Below are 19,729 nucleotides of genomic sequence, written 5' to 3'. Positions count from 1 at the left end.
CTTAATTTTACCAACAGAAAAGCTGAGTTCAGCTGAATTCTCCCCTAATGTGTTTCTTCCCATTTCCTCCCCTGGACTGTCAAAGCCTTTATTCCAAATACTTCCAAACCACTCCCCCATCATTCCATATGCACTGGGTGATGAGGCACCCTCCTCTGCGCCACACCTCAGCCACTCACTGCTCTAATACACTGGGGCACTTGTTGCATGATTCTAGCTTCCTACAGAGCGTTTTCCCACAACCACACACATACCATCAGAGAATATTAAGCTGTTAGTCCTCCCCTCAAATGTAAGATAGAACACATGCAGTGATTTACGCAGAAAGCGCTCCAGTGACAGAGTACTCATTGCCTCTTGAGAAAACATAAAGCCAAGACCTCTCTTTGTAATTTACTTTCTGAACACACATTTTCTTTTTGACACAGAGATATTTCCCTCTATCACGTACAAGAAGCTTGCAATGAGTGAACCCCCCCAAGAGATTTCTGAAAATGCCTGAAGAATTTGGGATCTTGATTTGGGGAAATGCATCCAAAAGGTCTTCCAAACTCTGTTAAAGACCTCTTTAGCACATCAGTACCAAGGCTTTGCTAGTGCCATCCAACTTGGAAGCATTTCTGCTCTGCCACTTAAAATAGTTTCCAATGTTACTAACCATTGACTTAATCACTCTGCACTGCCAATCCGTGCCACTGAAGTGGCTTTTATTCCCTACACAGGTAGTAAAAGAGCCATTTTGCAAGAGTTTGTAGAGCCAAGGAGCACATAGAGTTGAGTGATGGAGGATTTGTATAAACTGGCTGAAAGGATTGCTGCTGCTGGAAGTGTTATGCTTCATTTGCATAAAATTAACAGAGCCAGGTGCAGTATTGCAAGACTTTGGTAAGCAACCTGGGCACAAAATACACTTGTGACATACCTCAGAAGCAGCTCAGGCTGAACAAGTTCAGCCAAGGGCACAATGTGGCCCTGAGAGAGAGAAGCGCAGGTTCATTAGTGATTTGACAAGTCAGTGAGCAGGCAGCCAAGGTACAAGAGCTGCAGCAAGGAGCACACAGGGTTTGGGTGTTTAAAGCAAGAGACAGACATCCCTGCAAGGTGCAAGAGTGAAAAAGAAATCGGCATTGGGCCAAAACACAGCCTGTTTATTGCTTGAATTCCTTAATGAATAAATTAAGCCGCCAACCATTTAAAAGCCGCTTTGGATTATAGGAACTTTAATAAAAGGCATGGAGAAAATGAAGATGAATATTTAAATACTTGCTGATTGTTTCATCCCTTCTGCAGATGTGAAGTGGCCAAAAAGACACTTCAAAGGCAAGGTAATCCCCCACGGGGCAGGAACCATCAGGTGCATTCACTGTGGTTATACTCTCCAGCCAGATAACAAATCAGATCTGACACTGTTCTGTGTGCTTGTATATACACACACTGCTACCTGTCCTACAGGCACGTGAACCCCAAGTGTGGGGCACAAAATGCCATTTGCTGAGGTCGTGACAGCAGAAGAGCCCAGGAGATGCTGACACACAGGTTCACCTCCAGCACCTCTGGGGATGTGGTGACGCTGCATCAAAGCCAACAGCCTTCCCATGGCTGGGCAGGAGAAGAGTCTAACAGCAATGAATATGCCCATGACATGGGGGGTTGGAACTGGATGAGCTTTAAGGTCCCTCCCAACCCAAACCATTCTGTGATTCTGTGATAACACAAGCAACAGCAAAGAGATCTTATTCTACAAATAAAAAAGGCAAAAAGTGGTGTGTGTCCCACCTAGCACCTTCACCTCCACCCACCTCCCCATTAAAGGGATTAAGAAATCCTTCCATACATCGCAAGAAGTCTGCAAGGGATCTGGGGCCTACAGGAGAGCAAAACTTAAGTATTCAGGAGATCAAGCACCACAGATGCACAAATAAAGCAGCTTTTCTGCCGTGTCCCCTACGAAAGGTCTTAGAACAATATTCATGCTGAAGCTGTTCCCCCCTCTCTTGACTGAGGCACTGGAGGAACCAGGTCAAACAGCAGCGTCAGTAGACATGGTTATGGAGCAAATAGTTGAGTGTTTATACACTTGCAAATACAGAATTCACTTTGCAATAAAGGAGAACAATCATCAGGTCCAGCAATATTCATCTGGAGGTTCTTAAGATGAAATTGCATAAACCTCTGTCAGTGGCGGAGGAACAGAAGGCAGCAAATGGAATGATTTTTTTAGTGGGTTTCAAAGGAGATCCAGGTAATTTCAGAACATCGAATTTGACAATTACACGGTGCTATCAGCAACCACTATAAAGAACAGAGAAAGTGGGCACACAAACACAGCCCCAGTGCTTAGGGAAGGCACTGATGAGAGGGATAAGAATTACAGAAGGCACAGGAGAGCTTTGAAATGAGGAATAATGGAACAGGCAAAGCCTCTGCAGTCAAGAAATAGATGACTAAGCATAGACACAAGTCTGTACGTTTACAAACAGCACGAAGAAGCCAGTGGGGAAAACACCTTTTTCACCATCGTCTATTACAAGCAGGGGCATCAAATGAAGCAAACAGGCGACACTGCAAAAATGAGGAGGTTCTTCACAGTTCAGCTGTGAACTCTGCACAGGATGATGGAGATGCCAGTGGTTTATAATGGTCAGAAGAATAACTAACACAGGCTTAAATGAGAAAAGTCTGTCAGGGACTGTTCAGCAGATAACACCTCTGCTGCTGGAGCTCCCTGAGCTGCAAATCACTCATGGTTGGGAGCTCGTAGGAAAGATCTTTAGACTACAGGACTGTTCCATTCATTTCCTATGCCCTGACAATTAGCCACCACAAGACTGTTGTCCTGACTCAACAGGGCCCCTGTGTCATGCCCTCCATAAAATGTGGTATCCTGCAAGCTTATCTGCAGCACTGTGCATTTAATATCCATCTTCTGTGACATTCTGCTATTATCTAAACCCAACCTCCCTTTCACCAAGCTTTTACCTGTGGATAATTGATACAATTCTGAAGCATAAGCTGCACAATGAAGCATAACTTCATGATGGACAGCACAACACATTGTGGGAATGTGGTGAGGGTTTTTTAAACACAGACACAGACTCACAAGAGCTCTTTTAAATTCTGCTTACATCCCAGTTTGTAACTGATACAAACTGACACAAGCATCCTAATAACCTCAAACAGAACCTGGTATAAATCATACCCATCACGATTTGATCCAGAGAGATGTTAAGACTTTTAGCAGATGAATTGGAGTTGTGGCATTTATATGGAAAACATTTATCAAAGTTCAAACAATATTTAAACCAGTATTTATTGCTTTAATATTTTCCTAACATCTCTTCAACACCACAGCACATACAAATAACTGCAGGATGCACTTGAGCATCTGCAGGAGTCTCAGACCACAGCACTGCCATGATGCCACGGCAGTGGCAAGCACAGGCTCGAGCTGAGCTCACCCCTGAGTCAGCCTGCCACGGCTCCAGAAAAGTAGCATTCCCCGCTTACTGCCAAGCCCTTGACACAATTCAGAGCAACCCAGCAGTGGGACACCTCAGAAGCACAGCACCCATCTCCTCGAATGACCTAGAAAGGATGCAGACCACTCGGTTCCAGTGGCCTGGCTCACAGACTAACAGCTTTTTCTCTCTGAAATATATTGCATGTCTGTGGGCAAACTCCAAGTGGAGCCGTGAACCTCAGCACACAATTCCCTCTAAATATATTTCCCCAGAAATAGGCTCCTCACAGCTGTGCAATTCCAACTACTGCTGCAGCAACGAGCATCCAGACAGATACAAACAGCCAGGACATTCAACTGCCTATGAAGTTTATGCTAACTTATTGCAAGGAACAATCGTATTCAGAACCCAGGGAGCCACAACACAGTATGTATGATAACACAGGTATCTTGCTGTAGAAACACTACTTGGGTGGGTTTTTCTTTTAAATAACAATAAAAAAGATGTTTTTTTAATTCAGGACCTTAATTTTTCACCTCAATTTTCTAGCTGTGGATCTGCTACTTCTGACTCAACACATCTTCCAGGGAAATTTTGCTTTACGTATGGAGTTTTTAGGTCACTTGAGATGCTCAAGCCTGTTTGCACCAGAAAAATGAGACCCTCAGTTGGCAGCGGTAATGTGTGACTGGCACTGCAGACAGAATTCCTGTGGTTGTATCACTGCGTCCTCTGACTAGAACAGAATTAGAGGATGTGGAAAGAAAAACGTCCCCCTTGTTTCTAGGTCACTGCAGCTAATAGTGGGTCTTTATCAGTGATTCTGATAAAACAGATCATCTTGGCAAGCTCTTTGCCAAATGGAATTATTAATCTATTATAATGATCTAATCTTCTTTAAAAACTTTACTAAAGCTGACATGGTTAAAAATACTGACAGAACATTTCTGTAAGAACACTTTTATTTTAATTAACTTGTCTGACCATGGTTTGAGATTCATTTTTGTTTATGTAAGATGAGTTTAAGGTGAATGAGGGATCATCTTTTTCACTAGTGCACAGCTTGAACACAAATGTGCTCTGTTTGCCCCACGGTTACTGGTGAGGTCTGTCTGCAGTAGCTAGGTGGTAATTCAACACTAGTTCAGCTAAGCAATTCAAAAGCTTGAGACATAAAGTGCTGTCTCTTCATGCCAAGATCTCCTGTTCTATTTTCACACATTGCTTGGAAGAAGATGACACCTACTAGGTGAAGGGTCCCAACACCTTCCAAAAACCTGAGAAGACTCCAGAGCACGTGTAGCAACCACCCATTTCCAGGAACAAGCTCCATTATGAGAAGGATCATTTCCAAGATCAACCCCCTGGTTACCTGACACAGCCAAGAAGTCATCAATGGAAGTGATGTCATCGACAGCATCTGTCAGCACACGGACTTGCTTCTCCCACTGCTCTTTGAAGAGGTCCATGTTCTCCTGAGCCAGCTTGCTTTGGGGTTTAGCAGCCAGAGCCAGTGCAGCATTAATGACCTGTAAAACACCTCTGGATATTTAAAACATACCCTTAACAAAACAATTCATTTCCATATGTTTATCCAATGAACTCAGCAGCAAACAAAACAAGTTTAATAAGTTTTCAGGAACTTGATATTAAACACAAAAGCGGTTTATTCTGTTGTTCTCATATCCAACTCATACTGCTTCACATTTATTACGGTTAGTTACAAGGAGTAAAAACACTTGGCAAGTATTCACAAGAGCTAGTTTCACCTTTCTTTAACAGCTCATGTTAAAAAGGTGTTGCCTTCTGAGTACAGGTTGGGCTGCTAAGTATTTTAGACAGGATGACATTTAGTACACTGGAGGCTGCATTTCCTAAGCTACTTACCAGAACCTGAGAAAAGAAAGTCAAAAAAGGATTAATCTCACAAAGCCTGAATTAGAAACAATATGCAAATACAAAATTAAAGATAAATTTTGTATTTATCTTCTTTTCCTTAAATCTTTACTCTGTACCTTGCCAATAACTGCTATCACAGAATCTCAGACTGGTTTGTCTTGGAAGGGACCTTAAAGCTCATCCAGTTCCAACCCCTGCCACGGGCAGGGACACCTTCCACTGGAGCAGCTGCTCCAAGCCCCTGTGTCCAACCTGGCCTTGAACACTGCCAGGGATGGGGCAGCCACAGCTTCTCTGGGCACCCTGTGCCAGCGCCTCAGCACCCTCACAGGGAAGAGCTTCTGCCTAAGAGCTCAGCTCAGTCTCCCCTGTTCTGGCAGGTTCAAGCCATTCCCCTTGGCCTGTCCCTACAGGCCCTTGTCCCAAGCCCCTCTCCAGGTTTCCTGCAGCCCCTTTAGGCACTGGAGCTGCTCTCAGGTCCCCCCTTCAGGAACCTTCTCTTGTCCAGGCTGACCCAGCCCAACACTAGAGTATGTTGAGATTTCTATTATGTGGCAGAGCCAGATAAGCCAGGGAACAGGAGGAGAGGATACTATTTGATGCTCCTCCTGAACAACCCCTACTAATTTTCTCCAAACCCTAACACTGTAATTTACACCAGATCCTTGTATTTCTAAGCAGAACAAACGCTACACATACTGCAGGGTAACAAAGCTTACACTGTGCCAACTAGTCCATCTGTTAAGTGACCAAGAAAGCCCCTTTGAGTGTGGCAAGAAAGCACATCTCAAAAGCCTGCTCCTGTTCTTGCCGTATTGTGCTCCAGCAGAATGACCTGGAAACAGGCCAGATGTGAGAATCCATCCACAATCAGAGCAACACAACAATCCTAACCTTGTTTTCAAGCACCTGAGAGTTAGAGCTAATTAACTTACAAGTTCGAGGTGTAATTTTTCTTCTCTACTTTAGGACTGTATTAATTTCACCAAGTTGCCAGACAAAACACGCAAGCACCAGATGTTCCTCATTTTCCAAAATCCACTTTCTCTACCTGCTCCATTTAAAAGTGTCACGAAGCATTGAAAAGAATATCTAACTCACTAAACATGGAAATGATGGTGATGTCAAACATATCACGATGGCACTGAGCAGAGCAGGCAGAAGAGGATGATTTTCTCAAGGGATGCTAGAAATTAGCAGTGACTGAGGAAAATCCCCAGAAAAGCTCTACTGCTCTCCATGCTTCCATCCTGCCTCTGGAGATGGAGGCTGCAAGTCTGGGTCACTAATCAAAATAAGCTCGGTGTATTTGATAACACTGACAAATGTGAGAAACAATTTGGTATGAGGGGCAATCTGTTCAGGGAACCTGTGGGATGAAACATGCCTTTGAAGTTCCCATTCTTTGTAAAGAACTTGAGGTCCTCTGCTGCTTCCGCTTCCTCAGAGGAGCCATTCAAGTCCTACCTTCTTGTGCAGGCAGCTGCACTGATTGGGATTGTCCCCTCAGAAAGAGACCTCCTGCTGCCAGCCATGGTTCACGCTGCCCCACTCCTGCTGCCTGTTAAGATCATGGTCCTCAAGCCCCCAAAAAAGCTCTGCAACACTCAAGAGATGATGTTTAAACATTTAAAATCAAACAGAAATAGAGGCTTTAGAAAGGGAAACATGTCCTCTGCTCAAGAGCCCTGATTCTTATATCTAATCACTACCATTGCCTGCCCCAGTCTGACTGATGTAGTGAGTTAACTCTAGACATCCAAAGATTTATATCAAGATGAATCCAAATAGTAAGTGTCCTAGAAACAAAAAGGGTAAACTTGTCAACGCCCCAGAAATCTGCTCTCAGCTTTTTTCCTGCTAGTAACCACTGAGACAGAGAAGATGGTGATACCAAGAGTCAGGACTTTGTCTCCTGCTCTCTTCCAGCTGCCTGGGCTAGTATCAGATATGAAAATGTCCCTTCAGCACTGAGACAGGTCAGCATTAATGCCAGAGAAACATATGGCCTGTGTACCTTTGTGATGTATGTCTGGACAGCAGCATCTGTCTGAACAGTTAATCTCTGTCAGCAGCACATATCCAATTCCAGATGCCCACATTAAGCAACTCTTCACACATAATGGAAGAGCTGTCACAGATAGAGGGCTCAGCAAGTGCTCAAGAAACTCAAACAGGGCATCATCACCAAATCCAAATGCAGGAGGCACAAGCTGCACCATCATCTCCCACCAGGCAGCTTAGCCAAGTGAAAAAAGGGAATTTTTTATATGTTACAACAGCAAAAATGCATGGCCAAGGCAAATGTATTCTTAAGAAATGGCCAAGCAAAGCAAGAGTGTAAGATCTCCCTTACACACAGCCATGTCTGGTATTTGGAAAGCAGCCAGCAGCACTGGAGATGAGGACAACCTGGTGGGGAAATCAAAAGCTATCAAGTGTCACTGCAGAGCAAAAGACAAACCTACAGCTCAAGAAACCCATACAGGTATGTGTGTGCTCAGGAGGAAATCCAAGGCAGCAGGTTCAGCTCCACAGTCCTTTATTGTAGCACATACTCTCTGTGCAAAGTGATCACAATATTCAGGCTTAGCAGGGGTGCTAAAACCCTCCACTCCATGTACAGCTCAGCATTTACATGGGTGAGTTATCCCAGACACATCTCACACGTCTCCTTCAAGGAATGTCCCAGTGATTACTGACCATACCCTCCAAATTGTCTGTTTGAGTAAATATGCTCTTACACGATAACCTGCACTCACTAAAGAGTGACTGGTGCATTTTCTGGTAGATGCTTAGATAGACAAGGGGAAAGGACAGGGATGCTGGATCTCTGCTGAGCTCTGGGGAGACCCCCCCTGCAGCCCTGATCCAGCTCTGGGGCAGCAGCACAAGAGGGACATGGAGCTGTTGGAGTGAGGCCAGAGGAGGCCATGGAGATGCTGCGAGGGCTGGAGCAGCTCTGCTCTGGAGCCAGGCTGAGAGAGCTGGGCTGGGGCAGCCTGGACAAGAGAAGGCTCCTGAAGGGGAGACCTGAGAACAGCTCCAGTGCCTAAAGGGGACTAAAATGACACCCCAGTTTGGGTAGGGGGAAGGTACAGATTAAAGTACACTACTGCTTTTCCAAAAAACATGAGGTGTTAAGCAATTAACATGAGTAATTTACAGGAAGGAGATATATATATATATGTGTGTGTCAAATAATAGGAAGAACAAGTCCAGACTACCTGCAACGTAGCCAATTCCATGTAAAACATTTGGTACTTTCAAGGAAATATTCTGTGTTTCAGAGCTTCTCAAGATGCTGCCAGAGCACTGTGATCACAATGACTCACTGAAGTTGTGCAAAGAAAAGAATCAAACAGGGACATTTTGAGACTATCCAGAAGGAAATGAAGCATGGCAAGAAAGCACACTATTTTTATCGGTGCTTTGTTTCATGTAGCAATTGCAGTGTTCAATTCAGACAGCCCAGAGCTCAACAAGGTGGTTCCAGAGAGTTACTTGGAGTAGCTCACCTCCACCTCACAGCTTCCTGCACCAGCAGCCAGGACTTGGCAACACAGGCCCTGAGATGCGGGAGAGTTAGAGTTCAAAAGACCTGCAATGGATGTCTCAAATCCTCTTCTCATGTCTTTCATGGGAAGAAACTGTTTGGTCGGGGGTTTCATTTTAATTACTGTTATTATTCAATTATTTTCCATTTTCTCTATTGAAACTAAAGATGGCAGATTGAATTTATGTATTTATACCTTTGCAGAACAATGAAAAGTGACTTCAAAAGCTCTCTTAAAAAATACACTATTCCAGGACAGAAAACACTGTAACCTCAGCTATACTTGTGGGTAAATTCAAGCCACTGGGTCACCTAGAATTCACGTTTTTTAGGCTTAATTTAGGATGGTTTCCAGGCTCACCTTTATAGCATCCCATCTAAGAACTAATAGAGGCTAGGAGAAAGGCCTCACACTTGGTGGTGGTTCTACAAACAACAGTTTTGAACACTTGGCTGGCATGGCTGAAGGAAGAACGTTACTTGGGAGAAGAAACTATCACCTATTTATGTTGCACTGCAATCCCTAGCTCTTGTGCCTCCAGATAGTCTCAGTGCACACAGCTTCTGTAAGCCACACAACTCTCCATTTCAATGGCTATGAGCTTCTTGGGTTTTGACTCAGCCTTTCAAATGGGGATCCAAGCACATTGCAGGACCAAGCTTCCCTCCAGAAGAAGATCTAAGAGCAAAGGCAGAAGCAGTGATCTCAGGTTTGCCTTTGTGGGCAACCTCAGCATGAGGCTAAGTGAAAGAATGCTCTTCTTTAACCTGCCAAAGCTAGTACTGCACCCCCAGAGTGTGAGCAGCAGTCAAGGGAGGAGATCCTGCCCCTCTGCTGTGCTCTGGGGAGACCCCCCCTGCAGCCCTGAGCCAGCTCTGGGGCAGCAGCACAAGAGGGACATGGAGCTGTTGGAGTGAGGCCAGAGGAGGCCATGGAGATGCTGCAAGGGCTGGAGCAGCTCTGCTCTGGAGCCAGGCTGAGAGAGCTGGGCTGGGGCAGCCTGGACAAGAGAAGGCTCCTGAAGGGGAGACCTCAGAGCAGCTCCAGTGCCTAAAGGGGCTGCAGGAAACCTGGAGAGGGGCTCTGGATAAGGGCCTAGTGATGAGATGGGGCTTGGATCTGATGATCTTTAAGGTTCCTTCTGCCTCAAAGCATTCTAGGATTTTACGACCATGCAGCACCCCTCATTCTCTCCTGTGGTATAGATGGCTAGTTGTAAGGTAGAAGTAAAAGCATGATTCCCTAATCACAGCTTTCTAAATGGTCAACAAATGACTTCATGACCTCACCTCCAAAGCTGCCACAGCAGCTGAGCCTAGCCAGGACCATCCGCTTGCCCAGGCTGGACTGTAATACCCCTTTGTTTCTGTATTGAAGAAAGCATAGCTTGCCTACTGGTAGTTTGTAAGAAGCTGCTTATGATTTAATTTTACATATGCCAGATGTCAAAGTTACCTCCAGCATTCACCCTACTCATGTCCCCTTTCCTGCTCGTAATTGCATTTTTGCTCTGAGTGGAAAAAAAGTTTCACAAGCAGAACATTTAAGTCATTTCCAGTTACATCCAACCCCAGGTCTGCATCCCCATCTCTACTTGGTGCTAACCCTCTATGTAGCTCAATACAGCAAAAAGCACTCTGCGCACTCTGATGAGCTGAATGCCTGGAAGCAAAGCATACAGAAGACTGTTTTACATTTTCCCTAGCTATAATGGCAATGACTAGCAAGTGTATGGAGGCTGATGCACCAAAAGAAGAACACAGAATTTGCTTTGATTTCCCATACTTTGTTCCAATGTATGAACAGTATTTTGAGCACTTTCCTGCAAACTATGCAGAGGTATCTCTGCAGAGATATTTATTCTTCTTGTTACAGTGCTACATTGACCCACAGATGCACATTCTATTGAAATAAAACCACCTTTTCCAGTTTAGCAAATATTAGTGTCAATGTATTTACTGTTTGCTTATTGTGACTAAATAATTATCAACTCCCCATGTATGGAAAAAGCATTTTTACTTGTAGCTGAAGACTGTAGCCTGGGACTGTAGTCCCAGTCAATACAGAAGCTGCAAGAATCTTGGTGCCATTTGTTTTTGTGTCTGTTTGTGCTGCTTCACTTTGCATTTCACTGACTTCAAGTGCTGAAGCTTTGGGGGTTTCAAGGACTCTATGTCTTTTCTAGAAGCTGTTCTGCACCTGCACTCCATAGATCACACTGTGCCTGTGATGAAAACACTGGGTTCTTACGCACTAACACACCTTCTGCAGAACTGGATCCCTTTCTCCTATCTTTGTTTCTTTTTATGCATCAGTAAGTGCTTCAGTTTCTAATACAGTTTCTTGGATGGCCACTTCTGTGCTGGCTCTTCACAGCAAGCCTGTGCGATGGGCTTGCTCAGCCTACAGATGGCTCCTTAAGGGAAGACCTTGTAACAGTCTTCCAATACCTGAAAGGGACTGACAAGAAACCTGGAGAGGGGCTTTGGACAAGAGCCTGTAGGGATAGGACAAGGGGAATGGTTTTAACCTGCCAGAACAGGGGAGACTGAGATGAGCTCTTAGGCAGAAGCTCTTCCCTGTGAGGGTGCTGAGGCGCTGGCACAGGGTGCCCAGAGAAGCTGTGGCTGCCCCATCCCTGGCAGTGTTCAAGGCCAGGTTGGACACAGGGGCTTGGAGCAGCTGCTCCAGTGGAAGGTGTCCCTGCCTGTGGCAGGGGTTGGAACTGGATGAGCTTTAAGGTCCCTTCCAACCCAAACCATTCTAGGATTTTATGATATAAAATTACAGCCCAAATGTTAAGTTTTTAATGTAAGTATTTCTATCCAATGCTAATAAAATGCTTCAAGCACCTGTAATTAAACAGTCTGGAGATAGATCTGCTAGTTAGTACATTCAAAAAATCTGACAGTCGTTCACAGAGAAGAAAAAAGAGGAAAACTGTTCAGTGTTAAGTCTTCACTGCAAGAGAAAGGAAATTATCTCCTTCTCCAGAAGCCACCAGGGAACTGGCAGTAATTGGGGACTCAAGGAGGAGAGCAAGCCTGACAGTCACGTTTGGGTCTGGTTGACATGAGGAGGTTGACTGGAGAGGTTTTTGTTTCTCTAACATGCTGCAACTTCTAAACAAAAGGTTTTGTGCTATATGGAACCTCTACATGGGATTCCTTCTGCTGTGGTATTCTGTCTGTCTTTGTCAGTAGGTGTGATCAGCATATGTAACCATCTGCCTCATCAGAAATCTATAAGCAGCAAATTGCTTTTCAAGCATTTCAAAATTGGAATGCAAGGATGTGGAACAGCAATTATTAATATAAGATGTTAATATGAGAAGAACCAATTTATTTTTATATTTTAAAAAATGTAATTTAATCCAAGAATTATCTGGAGTCTGTTTAATGGGCAACACTCACTTGACTCTACAGGGGCCATTAAGCTATGCCAAACACACTGTCTGTGCTAAGGTTGATGTACAGGGAGCAGGGACAGGACAGGCAGAGATGCCTGGTGCCCGCAAGATGTTTCTAAGGAGTATGAGCTATTTGGGTGGAGAAGAAAGGCAACCAGCACTGGCTCAGGGTCACCCTGTCTCATGGATGGGAGAACAGGTCCTGTGTGTCCACACCAGGGAGGTGCAGGTCTGCTGCTCCTGAAGGCCACTTCCCAGAAGATGCTCATTCTAGAGGGCAACGGGCTCCAGCTTTCGCTGGCAGAAGCAAACACCCAACCTGCTGGAAGTTCTAATCCAGCAGTATTTTCTAGAACTCTTGGCCTGCCTGCAGTGTGGTTAAAAGTCTGTAGATGAACTTCATGGAGGCTTTAAGGAACAAGCAAGTCAATGTATCGCTGGTTAAAGCAGCTGCAAGTGACAGCAGACTGTCACATCAAAAGGCTGGAGCAATACTCTTCCCTTTCAAGAGCTGTACTGGGGCATTTTCACTGTTGCTTTCTAAACACCTACAGCTTGTATGATCAGACACACTCCTATGGTTAAGCTTACAGACATCCTTAATGCAAAATGCTGTTACAAAACAGCTTTTGCAGGCTCCCAAAGCAAGTATTTCTTGGAAGCAGAACTCGCAGTTACAAGCAAGGATCCAGGTTTTCAAGTGGAGATAAACAAAATCTTTTGCTAATTTACCATTGGCAAGCTCTGTGTTTAGCAAGGAAGCAAAGAAAACTTCCCCCAGTGCTCTGCTAGGCAAATGGAAGCACAGGCAACTGTTCCAAGCACTTCACAGCAGTACTTTTCCACTTCCATTATGAAAGACATCTAAGCATTTTTTGTTTCAAACATTTAACCGGAGTGATGGAGGGTTTTTGTCCTTCATCTTAACCCACCACAGACTGGTCTGTTTCCACATCACCTAACAAGGCATGAAGCTGCAGGGCTGCAGGTAACTCCTATGAGATGCTGGACAAAGTTGGTTCACTTTGATGCAGACTCTCAGCAATGCATGTCCTCAAAGAATTCATAGAATCCCAGACTGGTTTGGGTTGGAAAAGACCTCATGATCCTCCAGTTCCAAACCCCTGTCATGGCAGGGACAACTCACACTACTCCAATTCAGGCAGGGTTGTAAGTCAGGGCTTCATGAAGAAAAGCACCAGTGACCCCCTCAGTGCCACCTTATTCCTCCCCTGTAAACCCAGACTAACACAAGCCACCCAGCTGGCTACTAAGGAGCAGGCACAGCTCTTCCTAACAGTTCTTTGCATGATCGAAAGGGAGCTTGAAACATTATATTAAGTCTTAATGTCTGTGTTAAGTGTCTGGGAACTCACAAACAGGAAGGATGCTGCTGCTCCTGAGGAAGAGCCGATTTACAGTAACAGCCACAGTACACAAACGTAACTCCTTGCTTTTGTACAGACTTCCCAGATGAAAAGTTTTCCACATCTTTTGCCTTGAAGAATTAGATTTTAAACGTGAGAGTGTGTGAAGATGATACTGGCAATGACTGGTTTCTTGTTTAAACCAAGTCTTCCCCAACCCGTTTGAAGTGCTGCCTGTTCCTTACTCCAGCTGCTGGCTCAAAAAGGCAAGTTACAACCAAGGACTGCGCAACTGCCTTGAAATACAGCTTTTATAATTAACTCAACAGCTTCACTTCTGCAGAAATCATTCTTTAGCCAGGAGTTTCCCACTCCCGGACTGGCCTCTGCTCAGCTAAGCTATTTAAGAGGGACTCAAGTGCATTAAATTTCAGTTTCATCCTTTCAACCACAGCAATACTTTGAATTAAATTTCATACAATGTATTTCTGTGTGGTATTGATATAGTCACTTGAGTTTCAGAGGCTATTGTAATTACTGATTGACTTGACTCATTCTGAACCCAGCATCTTCCTGGAAAAATACCATCTAAGCCAGAAAAAACCCCAAAGCATATAATGTTTGGTTTAATCTGTATTTCATGCCTAATTCACATGGTTATTCAGCACAGACACCTAAAAGGATTCAAGAAGCAGCTGTGAATCTCATCAGGAATAAACTGCAAAATAGACAGATAACTGTCTGAAAAGGAAAACAAAATCCCACTACGTTTCCTATCTGGAAGCACTTAAGAGATTACACAGAGTAACCCAAGTTTGGGAACAGTCAGTATCATGGTTGAGGATGACAGTGTGCTGAGTCGTTTATCCTGTATTGTTCGGAAGAAACCCAGATGCCATTTGTAAAACAGTTCAGACAAGTGCTCCTAATTATCTCTCAGGATTCACAACATATTTAAATACTCTTGGGCATTAAAGAATCAACCAGAGAACACATAATGTAATATAAATGCCCTCTTTCAAGGGCTATGAACATCTATAGTGTCATTTACTAATCTCTTGGTGACGACCCTGAAATTAAGGCAAGACTGTGCAGTGCATCTGAACTGCAGCTTGGAAGTTCAGATATGTGACCTTTGTAAAGCCACAACCCATCAGTTATAGCCCTCGTCCATTTATAGATAATCAAAGCTTCCAATGTGTGTATCCATAATCCCTGAAGCCAGAGGTTAACAACTGCACTTCAGGAGATGTGACTAGAGCTTGGTGACTACTGAATAGAGTTCTTCATTATTTCATGTCGACTATCATGCTGTTTATTTTTTAAAGGAGTGGGTCTAAATAAACAGGCAGTTGTTGGAAAAGCAAAGCTAGAAGAGTAGGAAATACACACAACTTCAGCAATAGGGAGGGAAAAACACCCCCACAGACTTGGAAAACTACCAGAAGCATTTAGATTCAAAGAAAACCTAACTTTCTTATGATGCTTATTTTCAAAAGCATCAGCATTTGTTTGGAACAACATGCAGCAGACACCCATCTTCTTGAAGATAACCAAAAGAAATCATTCTATCCAGCCTAGTTAGTTATGTTACAAAAAAGCCAGCCTTTACATGAGACAAGATGCATTTTTAAAAGCTTTTTCTTCCACATGCTTTGCTCCAACTGTAAAACCTGACCTTTGGTTTTAACAAGCCATAGACACCACTTGCCCCAGGGGTGGGAGGCAAAGACCTGCACAGCCAGCCAGGGCATGGGCAGGAGTGGGAATCACGTAAGTCCACCCCAGGACAACAAAAGGTGCCCTAGATAGTGTTGAATGTTTTATGTTTGGGTGCCTGCCTTCACCTATTGAATAGGTGAACAGTGCTACTGACTTAAAGAAAAGGTAAAACAGATCTGCTCTTCACACTGTCTTCACCTGTTCCCTCAGAACTCCCTTCCTGCTGAGGCAGATACTGGTGAACATCCCTCTCTTCGTTTCAACTAGTTTTCCCAATATATATAGGAAAAGCTGAACAAATTCCAAATAATCCTGAGACAATTTACCTTATTTTCCTAAAATGCCATTCCACCAGTTTCTCTGAGTATCTACTTTCCATTAGCTCCTTGTTACCAACACCAGCTTAGTTCTGTGGCTTAGATCTGAATTTCCTGTTGCTTTAAAAAATGCAAATTACAAGAATTAAAAGCACACTGTAGTCTTCAGGGGTTCAGCCAAGTATCTAGTTGTTGACATTTAAAACATCAGGGCTGTCAAAATGCAAGAGGATAGTCTAACGCTTATATAAACTCAATTTCCTTGTTTCCACTAAAAAGTTACTAATTAAAAGGTAGTCTCAGCCAGGTTTGAGCTATTCACACACAGACAGCTTCCTACTCTATTGAGAAGATTTTTTTTGTGGCATATTTATATTCTACTCAGGCAAAAAATAATATATCTATAATTCATCTTACAGCCTGCACAGGAGCAGTGGTAGAGTCTTCACAAGACATCTTCCTGCAGGATGAATGTGCACAGGAAACCATTGAAGCTTTACTGGTTTACTGTCTTGCAGGCTGCTAAATGCCCCAGCCAAATAAAATCAGACTTCTTGTGTAAAAAAGATCCCATTCATATCACTAATTACTGTTATGTATTTTAAAGTTTCTATGTCTTGATGACTACTCCTGCATCGCACTCGCTACACAGCAGCTCCACTGCCTAAAGGAGACTAACAAGAAACCTGGAAAGGGGCTTTGAACAAGGGCCTATAGGGACAGGCCAAGGGAACGGCTTTAACCTGCCAGAACAGGGGAGACTGAGATGAGCTCTTAGGCAGAAGCTCTTCCCTGTGAGGCTGCTGAGGCGCTGGCACAGGGTGCCCAGAGAAGCTGTGGCTGCCCCATCCCTGGCAGTGTTCAAGGCCAGGTTGGACACAGGGGCTTGGAGCAGCTGCTCCAGTGGAAGGTGTCCCTGCCTGTGGCAGGGGTTGGAACTACATCATAAAATGGTATCACAGATTTTCATATCATATCATCATAGATGAGCTTTAAGGTTTCTTCCAACTCAAACTACTCTAGGATTCTACATATTAAGGAAAGAAAAAGTCAAGCTCTGCAGCAAGTCCACAGAGCCACAAAGATGCCAAAACATGTACTAAGCAGGACCAGTGCTCAACTTATCGGGGTATGTCTTAAATTCTTATGCTCTTCATTACCTGGGGACACAGGGCTTCAAGCTGGCTGGCTGACATGCGAACCAATTTCACACCTTCTTCATTGTTCGAAATGGAACAGGCCAAGTTGGCAACCTGTGTTAGAGGTGGGAGAAAACAAAACACAACTGTTAGAACTGGGGTTTATTTCCCTCGGTAAGAAACTTTTTACTTGTCCCCAACAGCGATCAGTAACCCATCATAAAATACAAAGCATCCATACTCATTCAGTTCTAACCAATTTGGAATGTACTAATGACATCTGTTCCTTCTCTAGGCATGAAATCATAACACATCCGATCTTAAAATCATAGTAATTCAAACAGGACAAAGAGATCCTTGTTACCATTGTTTCTGTTAAGTTCTCTCCAGTAAAATGTACAAGAGCAACAGCAGCACCTCAAGTGATAGTTAAACAGCCCATTCCCACTCAAGTGAGACAGGAGCAGCCACACCATTGAAAAACCCAATCCAGCTCCCATGCATCTGTGAATTAAATATTCTGATGTCTGTAGGCACGGGGATGCTCCCTTTTCCTTGGAATGTTTCTATATCCTACTGTGTGTCATCCCAAAAGCACTCAAGAGGCTCACCAAACAATTGGACAATGAAAGCATGGTGGTGTTGCAAAACTCAAGCTGTTTTGCTGGTGCTGCACACAGCAAACCTCTGCAGCAGGATACAGGTATTTGAACGCCTGAGGTACTTCTTATCTAGCAGAGACTGCTGTTATCAGGCAAGGGTTCCTCTAGAAAGCCATTTGTGCTGTGATTCATCAAACAAAACCATTTCCTGGTACAGGCGATCGTGAAGATCCATCTACAAGTCTTCAGAATATGAATAGCATCTTGTGGTGCTAAAAACTTGACTCCAAAACCTTGACCTGCTGCACAGCAGCCTCCTTAACTAGGTCATCTTGAACAGAGATGGCGTTCCATAAACACCTGCCTTAAGAGCACAGAGCAAGGGGACAGCACAGAATTTTTTGGTAATTGAAGATATTCCTCCTATTAGAGCTACTCTCAGGGGAAGGAAGCCTGAAGTAAGTTACATTTCCTAGTTGACAGGTGAATGACAAGCATGTTATTCTGAGCCATTTGAACACAGAAAGCTGTAAAAATAGCACAAAGTGAACTGAGATGAACACTGAGTACTGTCCTTTCAGAGAGAGCAACCTGCAACCCCCTCGGTAATTGTGCTGTAGAAGCATCGCCAGCAGACTCTCAATTAACACCAGTGAACCAGATTTCTCCATATCTACTTTTCTCTGTAAACTGGAGAAATTCCATTCTCCCTTTAATGAAACTATCCTTTGCATTCATATCCAAGTCATTCTGAAGTAGTATTTGCAGCTATATCACATGCTTTTCCCCCTCCCCAAGCCATTCCCTTATAACGATGTTCCCACACAGAATACATTACTGTCCCACAAACCATCAACCACATGCCAATATACTCGAACAGCAGTTTTTATCAATTCCATTATCAGTCTGGGGACCAAAAGGCAAACTCCCATTGCAAAGCACACAGCTTTATTCTCGCTCTGGTTCCAAATCCAGTTAGAAAGGTGCAGTGCACTGTCAAGAAGAGAGGTGTCTTCAGCACTGAACAACCAAGTAAACAGATGCAACAGCATATATTTGGATGCAAGCAAACTGAAGTTGAAAGACAGACTATGCAGCATCAACAACACAGAAATCTCTGCCAGCTTTCAGGAATATTAAGAGTACTACTCCTCAACTTTCTTTTCCACCAGACTTTGTGGACAAGACCTACATACTAAGAGGTGGAGTTGCAGCAAGCCCTGAGTGTAGGGCTGGGCTGTGCAGCTCACATCCCCTTTTAGCCAAGGCTCTCTTCTCCCTCCTGTCGCCATGTCTGCTGCCGGCTCCAGCTCAGTTCCTCTCTGCAGCACATCACCAAACAGCTGTGCTCTCTAGAGAGCCCTAGCAAAAAGGGATCTTACTCTGCACAAAGCATTTTTTTCCCTGTAGATTTCCATGTCTTAAATCCCTAGTTCACAGTGAGCTATATATATTATACTTTTGTTTAAAGGCTCAAAAATCAAAAGACAGTAAGATGCCATGATTTAAAAGTCAAATAAAGACTTTGCTGGTGTTTAAGCACAGGTCGTATTTTTTGGGAAACACCCATTCGCCAATATTTTTTATGGTCCATATTTCCACGTCGTTCCTACCCCCGCAGCAGCAGTTACAATCTCTAGGAGCGAGGAGAACACAAAGCTCTATTGAGTAGGGGCTGAATAAAAGCGACATTGAAGCACCACAAAATCAGCCTCTCCGAGATCTGGAGATGTTGCGCTCTCTCTCAAGCCAAGTGTGATGAATCAAGCACATAGAAACCCCGCTCTGTCTGAATACAGAGAGGCAAACAAGTTTATAATAGAGTGTCCCCACCGCGGCACAATGAAATTTTGCTTTTTTGCACAGTCATTTCTGAACCGTCATTTTTCTTCTCAATACCTCCCTAATGGCAATTCTCCTTTAGAAACTGCCCGACTGGGGCTGCCAACCCTCATGAAAGAAGTGTGTGTGCTTCCCTGACTGAGGGTCTTTGGCAGTTTAAGACAACCCAACTGTTGGCTGCTACATCCCATCCTACTGCTGCGTCTCCAAAGCTCAACACTTCATTTCAGCACGCTGGTCCAAAAGCAAGCTATTCGCTCTGGGGGATTAGTTGCCCTGCCAGATTAGCACACAAACTTCCCGGCAAACTGTGTGAGCATCAGAGCAAAGCAGGGCTCTGGGAGCAGCAGAGATGACTTCAGAGTGCTACAGACACGGCTGTAAATTCACCGCAACGCAACGTTTACTGCGCCT

General features: G+C 44.1%; 1 protein-coding gene across 1 annotated transcript in view; it reads right to left on the bottom strand.

The window, feature by feature from the left end:
- Nucleotides 1-19,729, bottom strand: part of CTNNA1 (catenin alpha 1) — a 121,703-nt gene that overhangs the window by 17,397 nt on the left and 84,577 nt on the right. The window contains exons 10-11 of the mRNA XM_034066619.1: nt 16,893-16,985; nt 4,834-4,990 (exon numbers count right to left, since the gene is read on the bottom strand). Of these exons, the coding sequence (XP_033922510.1) occupies nt 4,834-4,990; nt 16,893-16,985 (250 nt within the window). The remainder of the gene's footprint in view (nt 1-4,833; nt 4,991-16,892; nt 16,986-19,729) is intronic.

This window comes from Melopsittacus undulatus, chromosome 10, assembly GCF_012275295.1.
Source record: "Melopsittacus undulatus isolate bMelUnd1 chromosome 10, bMelUnd1.mat.Z, whole genome shotgun sequence".
In the NCBI taxonomy this organism is placed as follows: domain Eukaryota; kingdom Metazoa; phylum Chordata; class Aves; order Psittaciformes; family Psittaculidae; genus Melopsittacus; species Melopsittacus undulatus.
Note: the sequence above shows the minus strand (reverse complement) of the source record. Positions and strands in the feature narration are given on the sequence as shown.